Genomic DNA, 18,591 nt, shown 5'->3' on the forward strand with positions numbered 1-18,591 from the left:
TGTGCAGCCCAGCTGCAGGCCACGCTGGGGGTGTTTTACGCCCCGAGCGTCCGTCTACCGGACGGCGTGGTGTCGGAGTACAGGGAGCCCGTCAGAAGCTACGCCCGTCGCTTTTTCCACCACCTGCTCAGGTACGCCAGCGTCGGATATGCTCAGATTTACCCCGCGAGACGTTAATAACGGTCGGAATATTGCGGCAAATCTAGTCGAGTTAATAAGATTAAATTGGAACAGTTTCAGAAGAAACTCTGAGATCGGAGGTAAACAAGCGGCTTTTGCCGTCGTATTTTTATGATGGAATTTGTCACTTTAATCTCGCACATTAGTAAGTTGTTTTTTACTCTAAAAGCTATGACGCTTTAATCCCCCCCTCTTTTTATTTAAGGTGAAATGCCTGTAACTCCTGAGCGAGAGCCTGGGAGCTGCTCACAATGTGACTGTGAAATCTGCAACCTCTTTTCCCCTTTTTTTTTTTTTTTAAAGCTTTAGATTTAATTTGGTTTTATCACACGCCGCGCAGAACCAGCACAATTCATATTAATATCCGAGAAAAAAAAAAAGGCCTGGCATCCATTTATGAAGAGACAATTTAAACGCCGCTTGCCATTGATATTTTTGAAAACGGAACTAAAATAAATAAAAACGGGTTTTGGTTTTTGTTGGTCACGGGCGCGGTTCCTGGCAGCTTTGAGTCATTCATAAGGCGACGTGCGTCACGTGCACCTGTTTGGACCGTTGTTTCATATTCCCTTCTACCATGAGAGCCTTTTGAAACGGCTGTTTGACTGAAATAGACCCTGTTGTTGCCGCTCGCCGCCGCCGCCGCCGCCGCTCGCCATCCTGCAATCACCCTCCCCCTCCTCCTCTGTAGCGCTGCCTTGTTTGGCATCACTCCTCCTCTCCTCTCTTATCACCTACCTGCATTCTTTTTCTCTCAATCAACATCAAATGAAGGAACCCACACACACACACACACACACACTTGTCTATCTTCTGGTTCGTTTGTTCCGTGTTGGCTGCGGAAAAAGGAGAAGTTGTGTTGTTTTTTTTTGCGCCTGCAGATGCAGCTCTCTCGCACGCTTTGTGAGGGCGAGTGTTTTCTTTTTTTTTTTTTTTTTTTGGGTGGCGGTGGAAGGCCCGAGGCCCGGCGACCCGCCGTCACCTTCAAGCTAACGTGTCGTTCCCTCCCTTTTCAGACACCAGCGCCTGGAGAAGGCCTTCCTCCTCGCCGTGGATCTGGAGGACAGAGATCTGTTCATGGTGAGTTCAAGGTGCTCCGCGGTTTAAGGCTAATGCTAAAAACCTACACCTGCACTCCTCCGTGTGTGTGTGTGTGTCTGTGTCAGCAGTGTTATGCAATGACTGTATTTTCCAGAAGTGGTGCGCAGGACATGAGCGGAGATTGGAGGGTTTGTAAAAAAGTCAAATGAGAACAAAATAACAACAATTTTTTTTTTGCATTCATTTATGGTTGCTATCTTCTAACCTGAGGTTGACATGAGAAAATGTCTCATCTTAGTCCTGTGAAGATAAGATAAGATAAGATAAGATAAGATAAGATAAACTTTATTGACCCCTCAGGGGAAATTCTTTTGACACATAAGAGTTGTACTTGTCAATAAATATTAATATAAATATACATAGAGAGACAATTAAAAGACAATTAGAAAAAGCAAAAAACATCCATTAAGACTTTTTAATTCCTCTTCCTTCAGCCGAAGGGAATATTCAAATCTTTGTACTTTTTAAGACCTTGAAACACTTTATAGCCTTGACTTTGACACCCTATAGTTTTATTTGTATTTCTTAGTCTCCCTCCTTCCCACTATTATTTATTATTGTTATGTTTTACTTGAAACTCGGGCACAACAATTTCCTTCGGGATAAATAAAGTTGTTCTCATTCTTATTCTTATTCTTAAATAAATAGAAGAGAGAACTACAAAAACAACATCAAGGATAAGAGCGGACATCAGAATGGAAAAAAAAAGACAAGGCCAGAGGGAGCAGCATTGTGTTTTTGTCGACCTATAATATGACAGGGTGCCAAGAGAGGAGCTCTTGTATTGTATGAGGAAGCCTGGAGTGGCAGAGAAGTGTGTTAAACTGGTGCAGGACATGTATGCTCGCTGTGAGACACTGGTACGGTGTGCTGTAGGGGTAACAGAGAAGTTCAAGGTGGAGGTTGGACTCTATCAGGGATCAGCTCTGAGCCCCTTCTTGTTCGCAGTGCTGATGGACAGGCTGACAGATGAGGTTAGACAGGAACCTCCATGGACCATGATGTTTGCGGATGACATTGTGATCTGTAGTGAGAGCAGACAACAGGTAGAGGAAACTCTAGAGAGGTTGAGGTATGCTCTGGAAAGGAGAGGAATGAAAGTTAGTCGCAGCAAGACAGAATATATGTGTGTGAATGAGAGGAACTCGGGTGGAACGGTGAGGCTACTGGGAGTGGAGATCAAGAAGCTGGAGGATTTCAGGTACTTGAGGTCAACAGTCCAGAGCAACGGAGAGTGTAGAAAAGAGGTGAAGAGACGGGTTCAAGCAGGTTGGAATGGCTGGAGAAAAGTGTCAGAGGTACGAAGAGATAGACGACTATCGGACAGAATAAAAGGAAAGGTGTACAAGACAGTGGTGAGACCAGCGATGATGTTTGGACTAGAAACTGTTACAATGACCAAAAGACAGCAGACAGAACTAGAGGTTGCAGAGATGAAGATGTTGAGGTTCTCTTTGGGAGTGACCAGGATGGATAGGATCAGGAATGAGTCTATCAGAGGAACAGCACATGTTAGATGTTTTGGAGAGAAGGTCAGAGATGGTTGGCTCATGTACAGAAGAGGGATGGAGAATATATTGGTAGACGGATGCTGAAATTGGAGCTGCCAGGCAAGAGGTCTCGAGGAAGACCAAAGAGAAGATTTATGGACGTACTGAGAGAGGAGGTTACAGAGAATAGGGTTAGATGGAGAAAGTTGACTCGCTGTGGCGACCCCTGAAGGGAAAAGCCGAAAGAAGAAGAAGAAGAAGAAGAATTTCTTGACATTGTCATTGTTGCATCCCTATAGGGATAAGTAAAGAATATCATAAATAATCACAAAACCACGCCCACATCGAGTCTTGTCAAATATTTCCCGGTTGGATGTAACTCCCGCTCCCGCCGTTGATGCCGCCATCGTCTGATATTTGGGGTTTGGGGCTTCAGCGCCGCTGTCCCTGCGTTCGCTCGCAACCTGCTTCCTCTCATTTGCACATGACTTGTGACCCACACAATTGTGTGTGTGTGTGTGTGTGTGTGTGTGTGTGTCGGAGAGCAGGTGTGATGTGGCTGTGGGCCCCCCGTCTTTTCACAACCTCCGCAGCCTCGGCCCGGCCTTTTCCTCTCCTTCTCATCTTCCTCTCTTTCTTCCACTCCACGCTGAAATGCTCCTCTATGTGTTTGACCCCCTTTTTCATGGGGCCCCCTTTTTTGCTCAATGCTTCACCGACACCCTCGACATTAATACACACATGCACACACACACACACACACACACACACACTCCCGCAATCGCACTGATAGTGCTGGTTCCAATTCCCTCCCCACTAAGTAGTGCCGCTGGGAAGCTGAATTGAAAAGGTGGAGTCGAGCCTGTGGACCTTGAAAGAGCACGGGGTGGATGGGGGGGGGGTGAGAGGAGGGGGGGGGGGGGGTGGAATAGAAGGGGTGGGGGGTTATATGACAAATGCAATATAGCGAGAAAGGTCTTGATCTGCGGCTGTGGAGAAGTCTGCGGGCGAGATGATGAGGCCGGCAGCTGATGGCGGGAAGCGGGTTTGTCAACGAGCGTCCTTTTACAGGACGTTTCCGATCCCGGGTTCAACCTCCCCGGCACCCAGAGGAGGACGGCGTCTTCGGAGCTAAATCCCCGAAGATTTGATTCGCATCAATTAATACTACGCCTTCTTTGTTTTGATTAGGATTGAAAGTGAGAGGGGGGGAAAAAAGTAGATGGCGCAGAGTTTTAGCCGGTGCTAGTGTTGAACCAGACACTAGGCTACCTTCTGCTCAGGGTCCTTCCACGTGGCTTAAACCACGTGTCAAACTCAAGGCCCGCGGGCCAAATGTGGCCCGCCGCGTCATTTTATGTGAACGTCTTAAAAGGCTTGATTGTCTCGAAATAAGTAAGTCAAACGCGTGCGTTGATCACGCGAAGTGACTTAAATCCTAGTGTTTCCACGTCAATGCGACTTTCAACAAGTGGAATTGAGAAATGCAAATGATCCCTAAATGTCCAGGAAGAGAAAAGTGGATGCAGATTGAAGGATGTTTCAAGGTAAATACATGTTTGTGCTTCGAGGTAGAAAAAGCGGTATTTCTTTTGTGCTACGAGGCGGCGTCGGTTGTCATTTTGATACCAAACACGGAGCCAAGTATGCTAAAGTTAGCCTTCCAGAAAGACGACACATTGTCCAAGAATTAAAAGCCAAACGACGATGGCGGCAAAAAGTGTGTTCGTTAAAACCGCATCCAAAAACACTCCAGCAGTGAAAACTAACTTTGCAACAGAGCAACAAGTAAACATTATTTTGTTACATCCATGCAGATGCATATTTAGCATTTTGTATTTGAGATATGAGATGAGAACAACTTTATTAATCCCGAAGGAAATTGTTGTGCCAGAGTTTCAAGTTAAAAAACAACAGTGATAGATAACAGTAGAAAGGAGGAAGAATAAGAAATATAATGAAATATGAATTGTCTTAACTGTTAGCAGTAACTACAAAGATTGAAGATTACCTGCGGCTGAGGGAAGAGGAATTAAAAAGTCTGATAGCCTCAGGTAGAATGAGTGAATTTGAATGAGTGATAGTAGTTACATTTATACTGTTACTGTTTGTATTTTGCTGATGTGGCTCTCGGTGAAAATGAGTTTAAACGCATTGGTTCCTTTTGGCCGTTTTACCGAATGTGACAAGAAAGGTCTTTTTCTTCCTTCTTCTGACGGAAACCGTCGAATGTGGAAAAAAAAACTCCGAAGATCGAAGCTCCCGCATTCACCTGGAGCGGCACGTAAAAAAAAAGAGATAACGGCCGGGCCGGGGTCAAACCCGGGGAGACCCGCGGCCACTTTCATCACAAATCCCATCAAAAGACAAAAAAAAAAAAAAAAAAAAAACAAAAGTTCTCCAGCACTTTTGCCTCAGTGACCAAGAGAGCAGCGTCACGTCGAGGCGTGAAGATGCGGAAAGGACCGGGGCGTCGGGAGGGGAACGTGGGGGGACGCTGACATTTCACCCCTTCCGTCCCCCCACTGCTCTAATTAGGTTTTGTTGTTGCTTTAACCCGGTGCGGAGATGGGGGGGTTAATGAGGGCGCCGCCCTCCCTCCGTCCCTCCTTCGCCCCCCCCATCCTCGCTGAACCCTACAACTTTCCGGCCGGCCCACAGAACTCCATAACGCACCGTCGCTTTGATAAAAACCAGCAAACACAAGCACACAGATAACGTGCCCTCGGCTCTTGTAGTCCAGAAACGCCCAGCATGACGCTCACAACCCCCGCCGCCGCCGCCACATACCTTCTGACCCGGACCCCCTCCCCAGGAACCATTGTTTCTCCGCTAACAATGGAGCTCCTCCAGCTCTTTGTACCCCCAAAAAAGAAACCTTTTGTTAAAATGAATCACTTAAGTGTCGGGCTAAATTGAGGGGGTGGAGGTACGGGAGGGGGCGGCGGAGGTCGTGGGGGGGGGGGGGGGGGGGGGGGGGTTGGGAGGTTGGGGGGGCGCGAGGAAGCAGCAGTGGTCAGGGGTTACTGATTTTTTTTTTTTTTTTTTTTTTTTTTTTTGGTCATAATTGGTTGCTGTTCTTCAGCTCCCTCATTAGCCTCTTATAATGAGTTGATAATTTAACCAATTAGGTCATTCGTAAGCCAAACTGATGACAAGTTGTTTTTTTTTTTTTCTCCCCCTCAACCCCCTCCTACCGCCACCCCCCTTTTTTTTTTCCCCCCTTCTTCTTTTCCTTCCTCTGGCTCTTGATGTAGCTTGTTAATTAAATCAAATTGTGTGATAGCAGAATCTGATGCCAGCTCATTTGCTCCCCAATGAGGGCTCGTACTGTTTCCTGTCAGATACGCCGACAGTGAGGCAAAGCTCCGTCTGCCGGGTTCAGCCACGCTATCTTCCTCCTATCTGACGCCGGGGCCTGGAGGAGGAGGAGGAGGTATCACACATCTTCAGCAATAAGCTCATTGTTGTCTCTCAAATGAGCAATTAGTGCTATTAAAACACTAAGTCCTTAACACCTATCTGATAGAAGTCAAACACAAGGCTCCTGGATAACAGGTGTGTCAGAGGTGTGTGCACGTGCATGCATGTGTGTGTGTCGGCGTTAATTAGCGAAAACATGTCTCGATGTTTGTGCGCTTTGAGGGATTGCGGGACAACCAATCTGCCCCAAAAAAAAAAAAAAAAATTTAAAGACGCGTCATTTTGTTCAATTATGTGAAGCGTTGCAATATTTTGAAATGTATTTTATTGCAATGTTATGATTAAATGGTAGCGTGTAAGTATTTGAGCGTCTTCCTGCGCAGAGGATGACGAGCGGGTCTTCAGCCAATCCCTGCTCACGCTGGGCGGGGAGGCGGGGCTTAACTCGGACCGGTCACCTGTCAATCACTTGGCTGCTAAATGGAGAAACTATCATATCAGACATCTTTTCACTGCACTTCACGGATATTTAGAGAAAAATCAGCCCATCGGAGCTGCAAACCGGAGACACGTGTACTTTAAATGACAACAAAAAGTTAAATTTTCCCACTGGAGTTTTTTTGGAGTTAGCATCTGCCTTTTGGAAACACACACACGGATATTCATGCTCAAAAAAAATAAAGGGAACACACACTCAAAATCAAACTGTCCACTTAGGAGGCAACACGGATTCATTTCGACTCGGTTTAAAAACGTTAAATCAATATCGGATCAATGCGTTCATCCATTTGATTTACATCGATCATTTTTCTTGTCTGCATATTCAAGAACAATACGAGTATTTCAATCATTCAGATCTCAGCTGTGTTATTTTACCCTTCCTTTTATTAAATGATAGCGGCGTATATATCGTGAAGCACATCCTTAAAGTTCAAACGTCGCCCAAAAGCCGTCTCCGCCCGAAAAAAAAGGAGGTCTGTATCCACGCTGCGTGTTATATAATGTTCCGCCGCCATGTCGGGCTGCAAACCCGCGGGCCGGGAGCCTGCTAATGTGCCGTAAGCGCCGCGGCGTGCCAGTTAAACTAATCCTTCATTTATTTGGAAGTAGCCCAAATATCAGTCAATATCGGGCTCTCAGCGTCCACCCCGCCGCCGCCGCCGCCCCCAAAAAAAAAAAAATGTCCCGCTAAAACGCCCCTCTTTATCAGTGCGGTTAGCTGGCGCTCTGCAACCCCTAAAGCTCTTATATAAATAAGATTAGTGTCGCGTTTGAGCGTCGGGAAATAAGAGGTGTAATATCTGATGGTTTTATATGCAGTATTATTGTTATCCCTGCTTAGTCGGGCTGATACTCCTCTTTCTCTTTCTCTTTTTCTCTCTCTCTCCTGCTAGTTTGTCTCTCCCTCCCTCTATTCTCTCGCTCTCTCTCTCCAGATTCAGACGGTATTATGAGGAGCTAAGCTGGAATAAAGTGCCCCGACATCAAATGTTCATATTGTCCTGTTCTGTCTGTCGTACGATCACACACACACACACACACACGCACACACACACATGCATGAAAAGCCGTGTTGTGACTCATCTTCCCTTTCCGCTCTGTATGTCTTCTTCTGCTTTCCCGTCTTTTTCTCACGCCGAACTCTCGACGCCGGCGTTTCGCCTGTCGTTTTTTTTTTGTTTTTTTTTAATCTTCCGCCGCTACGTTTGCATTCATTAAATATTCATTCTCCGTCCCGTCTAATTGCGTGTCCCCGGCTCATGGAGGCCCTTCTCGGCCGCCTCGGTTCCCGGGAGCCGATTCGGCGTCTTTTGAGGCCATTTTGTTGTCGGCCATTTTCCCATTTCCCCCCCTCGCAGCTCGCCGCGGAGGGCGGGCGCCGCTCTGTAATTACCCAATCTGTTCCCATTCGCACGCTTCAATTTCGGCAAAACCTCTGGCTCCCCCCCCCACCTTTGGGGGTACAAAAGCAGGGTTACAATATGCGGGTATTAGAGCCGGGTGCAGGCCCGGTTGGGGGTCGGCTTCGGCCAGCTGAGGGTTTTTCCACGGCCGGCTCCGAGTCACAGCGCCGGCGTTCTGTGATGTCGCTGAGGCGGAAGACTTTCCTTAACACCCTGCAGCCTTTGATGGGCCCCTCAAAAAAAAAAGCAAAAAAAAACGTCGCGCTCCGTTTCGGGAGCGCAAGTTTACCGAAGTCCTCCGACGCTCCCGGTGATGAGAGAAGAAAAGGCTCTGGAAGGTTTCCTTGTTTTCTGGACTCGAACCGACGGTTCTGACCTCCCGCGTGGGAACTCGTTCAAACCCGGCGCTGTTTAATCCCGCATTTTTAAAGCTCGAAACCCTCTTTCTGTTTGAGATGAACGCAAACGCCACGTGTTGCAGGAGGAATAATCGTGAGGAAGAGCAGAACTTAACCCGATTGAATATTATCATTAATCCTTTGCATCACAGGGCGTCATTAACCCTGGTGGGATCTTAACATTGTGTTTACTTTCCTTGTCTTATGGGTCAAAAATGACCCATAAGACAAGTGGTGTACAGCCACTTATGGAAACATAAACAAAAAAGAAGTATCACTTTTTCTAACTATGGGGTCTCTTTAGGAAAAGTCATAAAATTTCAAGTTGGAAAAAAATAGGTTAAGATATTTTTTTCTGGGTCACTTTTGACCCGCAAGACAACGCAAGGGTTAAAAATGTGTTTAAATAGGATGATAAATTGAATAAATATTAAATATAAATCAGGCTGACATCATATCAATCATCTTCTCCTAATTTTCAAAATTCTTGCCTATTGTTTGAAAAGAGAACGATCATTGAAAATATTTAAAAAAAAAAAATTAAATAATATTTAGAAAAAAAAAAAAAATCCCCGTTTTGTTTCACGATTGTCACGTTGACGCCGAGGACGTTTCCTCCGTCCTCCTAATCCGGCATCTGACGGAAACACGTCGCCGGTCAAGAAGCGACCTGCGCCGCCTCGGCTCTCCCCGGGCAGGAGACGGGTTCTTCACCGGAACCGACCGGAACCGTGAACCCTTTGTGCGCCGGGAGGCCCCGTTCCTGGGCGCTGATCTTCACCGCCGGACGTCTCTGGCCGGAGAAAGAAAGAAAAAGACAGAAAGAGCGAGACAGAAAAGACGGCGCGTTTGTGAAAGATGAACGCTCCCTCGCCTCCTCTCCCACTTTTGAAATGCGACAGATAACACCCCGCTCACACACACACACACACACGCACACACACCCCGCTCCCGGTTCAGAACGGGAGGGGCGGAAGGGGGTTGGGGGTCCACGAGCGGCCTGATTTCAAAGTTTTTTTGAGGAACCGACATTTCATCCAACCGGTGCTCTTTCTGATGTGTGGCTTCAAACGGCTCTACCCCCACCTCACACACACACACACACACACACACACACACACACACACTGTCATTTCATCTGTTTCTTCCTTCCCTCGCCAAAACGCCCCCTCCTCCTCCTCCTCCTCCCCCCACCTCAAAAAAAAAAAAAAAAAAAAAGAAGCGGAAAACCTATTGTCATCGGAACCCAGATTCATTTTAGATTAACGTTTGCGTTTCTTTCTCTCTTGCATTTCCTTCAAAGGACCTCCATTATGTCGCCGGCGATAAGGGCGAGCCGGTGCTGGCGGAGGTGGCCAAGAGGAAGGCAAATGAAATTGAGGCCCGGGCCGTCGCGGGCCACGGTAAGAAAATAATCAGAACCGGAAACCGAGAAAGACGCCAAACGACGCGAGGCTCGATAACCCCGGAGCTCGGCCACTCCGAGGCTGTAATAGCAACCGAGGAGAATTACATCAGATCGTGAACGACGCCGGCGTGACCTTCTCCGTGAAAACGCGACGTGTTGGTAAAACTAAATGGGCGGCGTGGAGGAGGGAGATTAGATCCTGCACGGAAAGTGGAGGGATAAAATGCCCAAACATCTCCACGTTTTTGCTTTTTTTTTTTTTTTTTTTTTTTTTTTTTTTTCCGCCCCCGCTAAACTGTTTTCTTTGAATATTTTCAATCGATATTGAATTTTTCCATTTGTTTAATTTTTGTATGGGTGATGACATCCAAAATAATAATGTCGGTACATTTATAAGATCAGGAATGATTTTAACCCTCATATGCAATATTCAGAACTGTGCAATATTTCATTTCATAACAGCTACACTACAATTTTCCCTTTTATCATACCATTGTGCACTCCTTACCTCACTTGCTACTAAGACACTTATAGTTTTATCACTTGTTTACTTGTTTACTAAGACACTTTATAGTTTCACTGAGACACTTTATAGTTTATTTTTATTTCTAATTCTGCCTTTTCTTTTTATTATTTATTACTGTTATATTTTCTGTAACTCTGGCACAACAATTTCCTTCGGGATTAATAAAGTTGTTCTTATCTTATCTTATCTTATATTATGTAATTTGACCCATTTCACCCATTGACCCAATGGGTCAAATTGACCCTTAAAGTGGAGGGTTAAAGTGGAAATAAAATGGCCAAAAATGTAAATATTTAAATTAGATTTACGTGATACCTAGTTGGCCCGTGCATAAAAATTGAATAATAAATATGGCCCGCCGGCCAAAATAATTGCCCGCCTCTGGGCCTTTCAGGGTCTGAAAGATAATTCAACAATCCTTCGACAAAATATTTTTTTTGCACTCCGCCTCTCCGACCCGTCCAATATTTATATTTACACCTTCTTATCATTTCATTTTTTTTCCTCCCACGACTGTTCACCTGTTGTTCATCCCCGTCTTTTTATTTCTGTTTTCTATCACACTTTCTGATTACCATTTGCACATTTTCTCCGCCGTGATGATAATCGATCGCGGGATCAACAAAGTCGATCTTAACAAATCCTCACCGACCGAACCCGACGTTCGGATTCTTCACTTTCGTTTATTTTAGCGCCGAACGCCATGGAGGTGTCGGCGGCCTGCGGAGGCCTGCAGCTCAGCCGTCGTTACCGGAAGAAGTTCACCCCCCCTCGGGCGTTCCGCAAATGGCTTTTTAAAAACAAAACCTTAAATTTCCGTCTAATAAAATGCATTTAGGGCCGTCAGTGTGTTTGCGAGGAGGAGGGAACCGGCAAAGGCCCCCTTTTTTTTTTTTTTTTTTTGTCATTACTTCAGCCTGCGTTGCTGCTCTTTGACAAACACTCCAGAGAGCACATACCAGAGGGGATCAAGCTGAATTCCTGATTACACACACACACACGCACACACACACACACACACACACAATTCCTCACAGAGGCTTTTATGGCCAATGGGCGAACAGAAAACATTCAAATTTGCGAGGGAACTAGATGAACATGTCTGATGAGTCCTTCATTAGTGCTTAAAACAGACCAGGAGGCTAAAGAGAGAGTGTGTGTTCCTGCATGTGTGTGTGTGTGTGTGACGGCGTGCACGCTCTCACAGACAAACCAAATGAGGCGCGCGAGGTATTTAACTCCACTGTATAAGGTCAAACACCTTCGGGCTGAGGGTCTGTGTGTTTGCCGGTGAATGAAAATGAGGGTTTTGTGCAACTGCGAGCTCGACCGGCGAGCGGGTTCCTTCTTTTAGTCCTAATGCGATGCACAACGTGCGCACGCCTCCTCGTAAGCCTCTTAATTATGTCCTGGATGATTTGCCCCCCCATCACCTGCAGCGCGTCCTGTCCTTGGACGGCGGCGGCGCTGCAGAGGAGGAGGAGGGCGGAAGGGACCGCGGCGAGGAGAAAGACGGAGGACTCACCCCGGAACAGGATGCAGGAACTATAACATAAAAAATGCGTTAAAAAAAAATGAATTATTAATTTTTTTTTATCTTATATTCATCACCCCTCGCCTCGTCTCTGTTATATATTAAATAATAAGAATTAATATAGAAAAAGTGATATACAGACTGAGGGGGAGTGAAAAAAACAGAATAAATCTACGTATAATTTGTATATCAAAAATATACTAATTTATGAATAAAACAAGCAGATTCTTCCAGAGTGCGCAGTGTGTGTTACATCACACACACACACACAATGAGGACTCCATTCTCCGGCTGGTAGTGATTGATGTTCACCAATCTCCTCTCCCTGTCTTCCGGTGTGTGTTCAACTGTTTCTCTGTTCGTGTGTGTGTGTGTGTGTGTGTGTGTGTGTGTGTGGTTTGTGTATCAGACAAGTCATGAATAATGGGTGTGTGTCTCCAAGCGGAGGGCTCTGGTGAACAGGTGTCTCGCTTTACACACCAACGCCGGAATAACCGGCGCGCTTCACCGCCAGTTGAAGCTCCGGCCGGATCACCGAGGTGTGTGTGTGTGTGTGTGTGTGTGTGTGTACAAACATGTCACCTGGAGCAGGTGTGTGTACGTCTAAAGCAGACCGGAGCAATTTAAGGAAGCAGGGTGTGTGTGTGTGTCAACTCACGCGCATTCCCGCCGACGTTTAAAAAGCATGAAGATACGAGCTACCATTCACGAGTGTTGTTTTCACTTTTCATGTGTGTGTGTGTGTGTGTGTGTGTGTATGTGTGTGTGTTCTTGAGTAGGTGTTAATAAGTCCACCTGTGGTCGGACCAGCTCTGAACGTAGCCGTCGTGCGGGAAGGTGTGTACGGGCGGCGGCGGCGGGGTCAGCTGGCCTCTCAGCAAGCGGCCTGCGCCGTCCTGCGTTTTAATGTTCCGACCGCGGAGTGCGACGGGACGCTACTAAGCGGCGAGATCGTCCGCGGTTCGCCGGCGGCGGCCTGGATGGTCACAGAAAGCTCGGACGGGGAGTCGGCGGCAGTTCGGAACGATTGAAAAGGCGGGACGTGATCTCATTGTGCCGCACGCCGGGACCCGTAACGCTCATTTGCAGCTCTTATATTGGAAGCTCTTTGTGCAGCCATAAGGCGGCTCCAGCTCCGGCGGCCCGGACGGGGCCCCCCGTCTCAAAGCCGGGGGACCCCTCCGCTTCCGGGTGGGGTTCGGAGCCACCGTCGTTTCATCGAATGAGTTGGATCGGCTCAAATCTGCTCAAATTCGGCCGCGAAAAGGAATCGAAATGCTATTAAACCGTCGTTTCCTTTACGACTGAACCGTCTTAACAGCGGCTCATTGTTACAGAGAGGAAAAAAAAACAAAGGCCGCGAAAAGCAAACAGCGAGCGGCGGTTGTTATTTGAGGCGGCTCCAGAGCCGGAGAGAAGCTCCTCTCAGGCCTCGGAAGGTTTTACACGCCACAATCTAGCATTGTTTCTGCAACGCCGCGTCTCCGGCGGCGCCCGGACGGTTTGAGACGGTTACTGGAACTGTATCAGCAACAACTTGGAATAACAATATAAGTTAAAATGGAAAAAAAAAACAAACAAGAAAAGCAAATTGAAAAAAGTTTGTACATGCAAATCTGTATTCTGAATTTGTTGATTTATCATTTCATTAAGTAAATGACACCCCACACACACACACACACACACACACACACACACACACACACAAATATGCAATGACATTCCCACGTAGCCAGTGTGAACTTTGTCCCAGACACAATATGTTGTGTGTTTGACATCTGCAGACACACACACACACACAGCGAGGGCCCCGGGGCCGTCTGTGCTTGCTGTAAACACACACACACACACACACACACCCATGGATGTACAGTACGTGCACTTGGCGTGACGGGGGATTCACCCTGAACCATAACGTTTGTTTTCCTTCACGTTTATTTCTCCGTTATTTAGAAGATCTTGGGCTCTGAGGTCGAAACTGCAAAGCAGGAAGTCCGGATGAAGACCGGCGTTTGTGGACGGAAGCAGAAGATTTATTATCTAGTTATTTATTTACTTATCAACTTCACATTTCACTGCAAATACACAAGAATTTACCTGATTTTTTTTTTTTTTTTTTTTTTTTTTTTTAAATCAATGGGGAAAAATGTCAAAACCAGCTAAACGTGCTAACGGGCGTTCGAGGGGCTTCTAAAACAGATATGTGTTCAGTAAAAGCACGGATGGACGCTTCTGGAACGGGACAAAAAAAAAAAAAGCAAATGGACGGCGCTTTCACTGTAAATCTTCGCATTTCGGTGTGAATTACGTCCGACAGGGCCGCGGATCCGTCGGCAGTCGGACTGTCACTGTCAACACTCATCGCTGAGCTCACCTCGTCTCCCGTCCCGGGTCGAGCATTGATACCGAAACCAGGGGGATCGTGTTTCCCACCAGCAGAGCTGCAGGACTCGGAGTCTCAAACCTTTTGATTCGAGTTTCGAGACCCGGTAAAAATTCCCCCGGACGACTTTAAAATGGTAGTTTGGATTTGGATGAAGGATAAACTCGTGATACTTGCGGAACTTTGGGGTCCGACGTCGCTGTCGGACATTTGTCGCGCTAAGCTAACCGTCCTTACTCTTCGGTTCGGCGCCGGTTTTGTTTCTAAACTTCGCTCTTCGCGACGTTTTTGCATTTTTCGCCACTTAACCTGAATCTTCCCGTCACGCCTGCGAGCGTTCTGCCCTGCGAGAGCGGCGTCTAAGTAGGCCATCCAGGAGGAGAAACAGCGAATTCAAGAATCGCCCACCACGCACACACACACACACACACACAGGATTTCATCTGAGAAATTGGTCGAGTACCAGAAGGGGTGGTGGAGGTGTTGGTGTTCCATCTCCGATCGGGAAGCGATGCCATATTTTCTTCAACGCGCATCATCTCACATTCATATGTGTCTTTCTTAAACCCCTGCTGAGCACACACACACACACACACACACACACACACACACAATGGAGAAGTCACATCTCAGCTTTGGAAGTGGTGCCTTTTTATAACAGCGTTGGAAATCGCTTATAGCTCCCTGACTGACAAGTGTTGCGATGGAGAGCGATACAGCATTGTGAGCGTCAGAGTGCCGAACAAGTGGGAGGGAAGGCTTCCTTTCTCTCCCTCCGCCGCCGTATCTCTTTTCTTTTCAGCGTCGTTTTACCGGGAGGGGAAGCCAAGATGGTCGCCCGATGGTTTCGTCTCCCCCTCACAAAAAGCCGACGTGACTGCCGGGCCTTTGGGCTGGCGACGAGACAAGAGCTTTATCTGGAGGATCCACTTCTCCACCTCTTCTCTCGTTCCGTCTCTTTTCTCTCCCTTGTTCGTCTGAAACGCCGTTAGCTCCGGCGTGTCACGCGGGAAAAGATCCGTTTTGTCTCTCGCCGCTGTTTGTTTTGCTGCTTTCACCCAAAAAAAAAAAAAAAAAAAAAAAAAACGCTCCCGTTCGACGCCTCGTCTCGCTCTCCGGAGCCCCCTCGGTGCGACGCCGCTTCCGAGCCGCCATTGTCGCCCGCGTGAAATCCCGATCGGCGAAAACACGTGTAAAGCAGTTTACACGATTCACGGGAAGGTGATAAGGAGAAGAAAAGAAAAGAAAAAAAAAAAAAAAAGACATCCCGCGATGAGGAACCAGACTAAATATCCGTACGACGCGATGGGTTCCCACGCGTCCTGGAAAACAGCGGGATGATTTTCCAGTCGTGGAAAACACGTGGAAAATGAGGAGGGAAAAAAAAAAAAGCAAAATGTCACGGAAAATCCGGCGTCTTCCTCTCGGAGCTTATGTCTCTCCGAGCCTCCCAAAGTGGATTACATCACTACCTGAATAGGAGACGCCGTCGTAAAAAGCGATGCACCGACGGAGGAGCTTTTCAAACATCATCCAAAACATTGATTTATTTGTTTTTCAGGGAATCCGACCCAGAATTCATTGTCATTGACTTTTCCCCTTTTTTTTTTTTTTTTTTTTTTTTCACGCCCGGAAACATCCTGCAAAGATCGCAGACGTACCATGAAGTGCGAGCAGAACGCAGATACTGTTATGACCTCAATCGAACGCCATGAAACGCCGACGGACGATTCGCGCGGGCCTCCGGACCAGAACCCATCCGGACCTCCGCGGTTCCGGATTCTATAATAAAATAAAAACAAACGCGAAGATATGTTTATGTTTGTGTTTTACCCCGCGCAGATCCTCCCAAGACCATGAGCGGCGTCTGCGGTTCCAGCCTGGGCGAGGAGCATCCGGTCAGGAACCAGAACGGGAGCGGACCTTCACACCCGAGCAGGTGTGTATGTGTGTGTGTGTGTGTGTGTGTGATCGATCTCCTTGTGTTAAACATTCACATCTTCCATGCAACTTTGTTTTAGCGCTTTTTCTTTTTAATTCTTATGAAGCCTCCAGACTCCATCGACATCACGCCCCCCCCCCACTTCCATTGTCTGGAGTTGCGAGAGCCAAATGACCCGTCTCCTTGACATTTCAAATGTTAAACCCACATCAGTTCCGGGTCTTACGCCCCGGAGACGGTCCCCGAGCCGCCGCGTTCGGAAAACACCAACCGACGGAAAAACTAAAAAAAAAAAAAAAAATTATTTTTGTTTTTTTTTGTGTTTCAACCTCTGGCCGAGTCGCCGCAGTGCCGGAGTGATTGTCTCACACACTGTTCTACGCCAATGACATGTTGAAGGAGTGTGACTAAACACACTGTGAAAGCATCCCTCCATGCCTCACACACACACACACACACACACACATACAAATATAGCCATCCGCAGCTCTATTATAGTGAGATGGGGAGTCATTCCTTGTCATACCCCAACTAACATATTGGAGTATTTATATGGGATTTGTGTGCATTAGATAAAAAAGGCACTCTTGTTCTTTTTCATCCTCATAGGCTTTTCATGGCTGTTTGACTGTAACACTGATGACTCTCCGCACCCCCTTCCGCCGCTCCGCACCTCCAACCCTCCACTCGGCGTTCCTCTAAGCCCCCTCCATCCATCCCAAATCCCTTCCTATCGGCCAATTTAAACAAGCCGGGTCCAGAGAGGGAAGGCGGGAGGGAGGGAGGGAGGGAGGGAGATGCTCCGTCCTAAGCTCTTTTTAAAAACAGTAAAAGGAACGTGAGGAGAGGAGGGGAGACTAAAAATAAAAAAAAAAAAAAAAGTGGTAAAGAGGGTTAGGGCAATTTGGCAGGCAGGAGCCGGTTGTCCTACCCCAGGTCTGCCCCGCTGACAGGGGCTGAGGAAGCAGATCCCCAACCTCCCCAAAGATAATGGCCGCAGAGAGAAAGAGACAAAAGCTTATGTTTTTGTTTTTGTTTTTTGTTTTTTTTTTTGTGTGTATATTCCAACCCCCCTCCCTCCCTCCCTCCTCCTTTTGAACAATTTTTATATATCGAACCCCCCCCCCCCCCCTCGCTTTGTAATCTGGTCTCAGATGAAGTTTCATTGTTTCTCATGTGAAGCCAATGACAGCTTAGCCGAGATGGAGTAGCGGGGTGGGGGGGGGGGGGGTTCTCCCGTTTGGCTCGCAACGAAAAAAAAAAAAGGGGGGGGGGGGGCGACGGCACAATAGCCGTTCGGGGGCTCTTTCGCCGATAACCCTCCGTTCCCCCAAAATCCGTCTCCGTGCGCGGAGAAGGGCTCGGAATCTGGGAAGCTTCCCAAAGTTCTTTTGGTGGCCGCCGGCTTCTGTCGCTCGTCACCGACACAATGAAGGCCGGGATTGTTTTCTTCCTTTTTTTTCCGTTGTTTACCGAGGTTGAGGTCAACATTTTCCAGCGGAGAAACAAACCTTTTTAAGTTGAAATTGTATGTTTATGCGCAGAAGTTAAGAATAAGAATAAGAGCAACTTTATTTATCCCGATGGAAATTGTTGTGCCAGAGTTTCAAGTAAAACATAACAATAATAAATAATAGTAAGAAGGAGGGAGAATAAGAAATACAAATAAAACTATAAAGTGTCAAAGTCAAGGCTATAAAGTGTTTTAAAAAGTACAAAGATTTGAATTTGAGGACAGGAAGATGTCCAGGAGGGTCGTTCGCATGAAGGGTTTTTTTTTTCCGCGACCAAAATGATGTACATGCGTTAAGAAAATAAATTACAGGAGGTCCCACACTTAACCGATGCGATTTTTGCCATAAATCTGAATTCACATATTGTGCATAAGCGCCTGTCACTCACCTGCGCCCGGGAGCTGAAATTGGAGGGCAAACATTTCCAAAAATAAACACCGTAAAGCGAATGTAGCTCGATCCGACAAGGCGCACAACGACCGGCGAACGTAAACAGAACCGTCTTCCGCTAACTTGTTCCCGCGGAAAATTAGTTTAATCATAAACGACGTGTTTCAGGATGATGGAACAAGGCTTTTTAATAAATTTGTCGGAGACGGCGACGTAACCCGGTAACACGTAGGTTGAGGATGCCAGCTAGATACTTGCACATATTGAAAAAGTGCAGCGACCTGTGAAGACCTGGGTGTCTCCTGGCTAACTGGTGTTAGCTGGAGGTAGCATTTGAGCAACGCTTTTCCGACCGTTTGCCGAATCTTCGAACGCTAAAGCGAGCAAAGCGACGCCTC

At 47.0% G+C, this 18,591-nt stretch overlaps 1 protein-coding gene across 1 annotated transcript in view; it reads left to right on the forward strand.

Moving 5' to 3' along the window:
• Window positions 1-18,591, forward strand: part of wdpcp (WD repeat containing planar cell polarity effector) — a 45,858-nt gene that overhangs the window by 23,962 nt on the left and 3,305 nt on the right. Inside the window, exons 8-11 of the mRNA XM_086162994.1 lie at window positions 8-131; window positions 1,197-1,260; window positions 9,800-9,899; window positions 16,190-16,286. Of these exons, the coding sequence (XP_086019120.1) occupies window positions 8-131; window positions 1,197-1,260; window positions 9,800-9,899; window positions 16,190-16,286 (385 nt within the window). The remainder of the gene's footprint in view (window positions 1-7; window positions 132-1,196; window positions 1,261-9,799; window positions 9,900-16,189; window positions 16,287-18,591) is intronic.

The sequence above is a fragment of the Fistularia commersonii genome, chromosome 2, assembly GCF_037954325.1.
Source record: "Fistularia commersonii isolate RoL2024-O1a breed Wild chromosome 2, RoL_Fcom_v1.0, whole genome shotgun sequence".
Classification (NCBI taxonomy): Eukaryota; Metazoa; Chordata; class Actinopteri; order Syngnathiformes; family Fistulariidae; genus Fistularia; species Fistularia commersonii.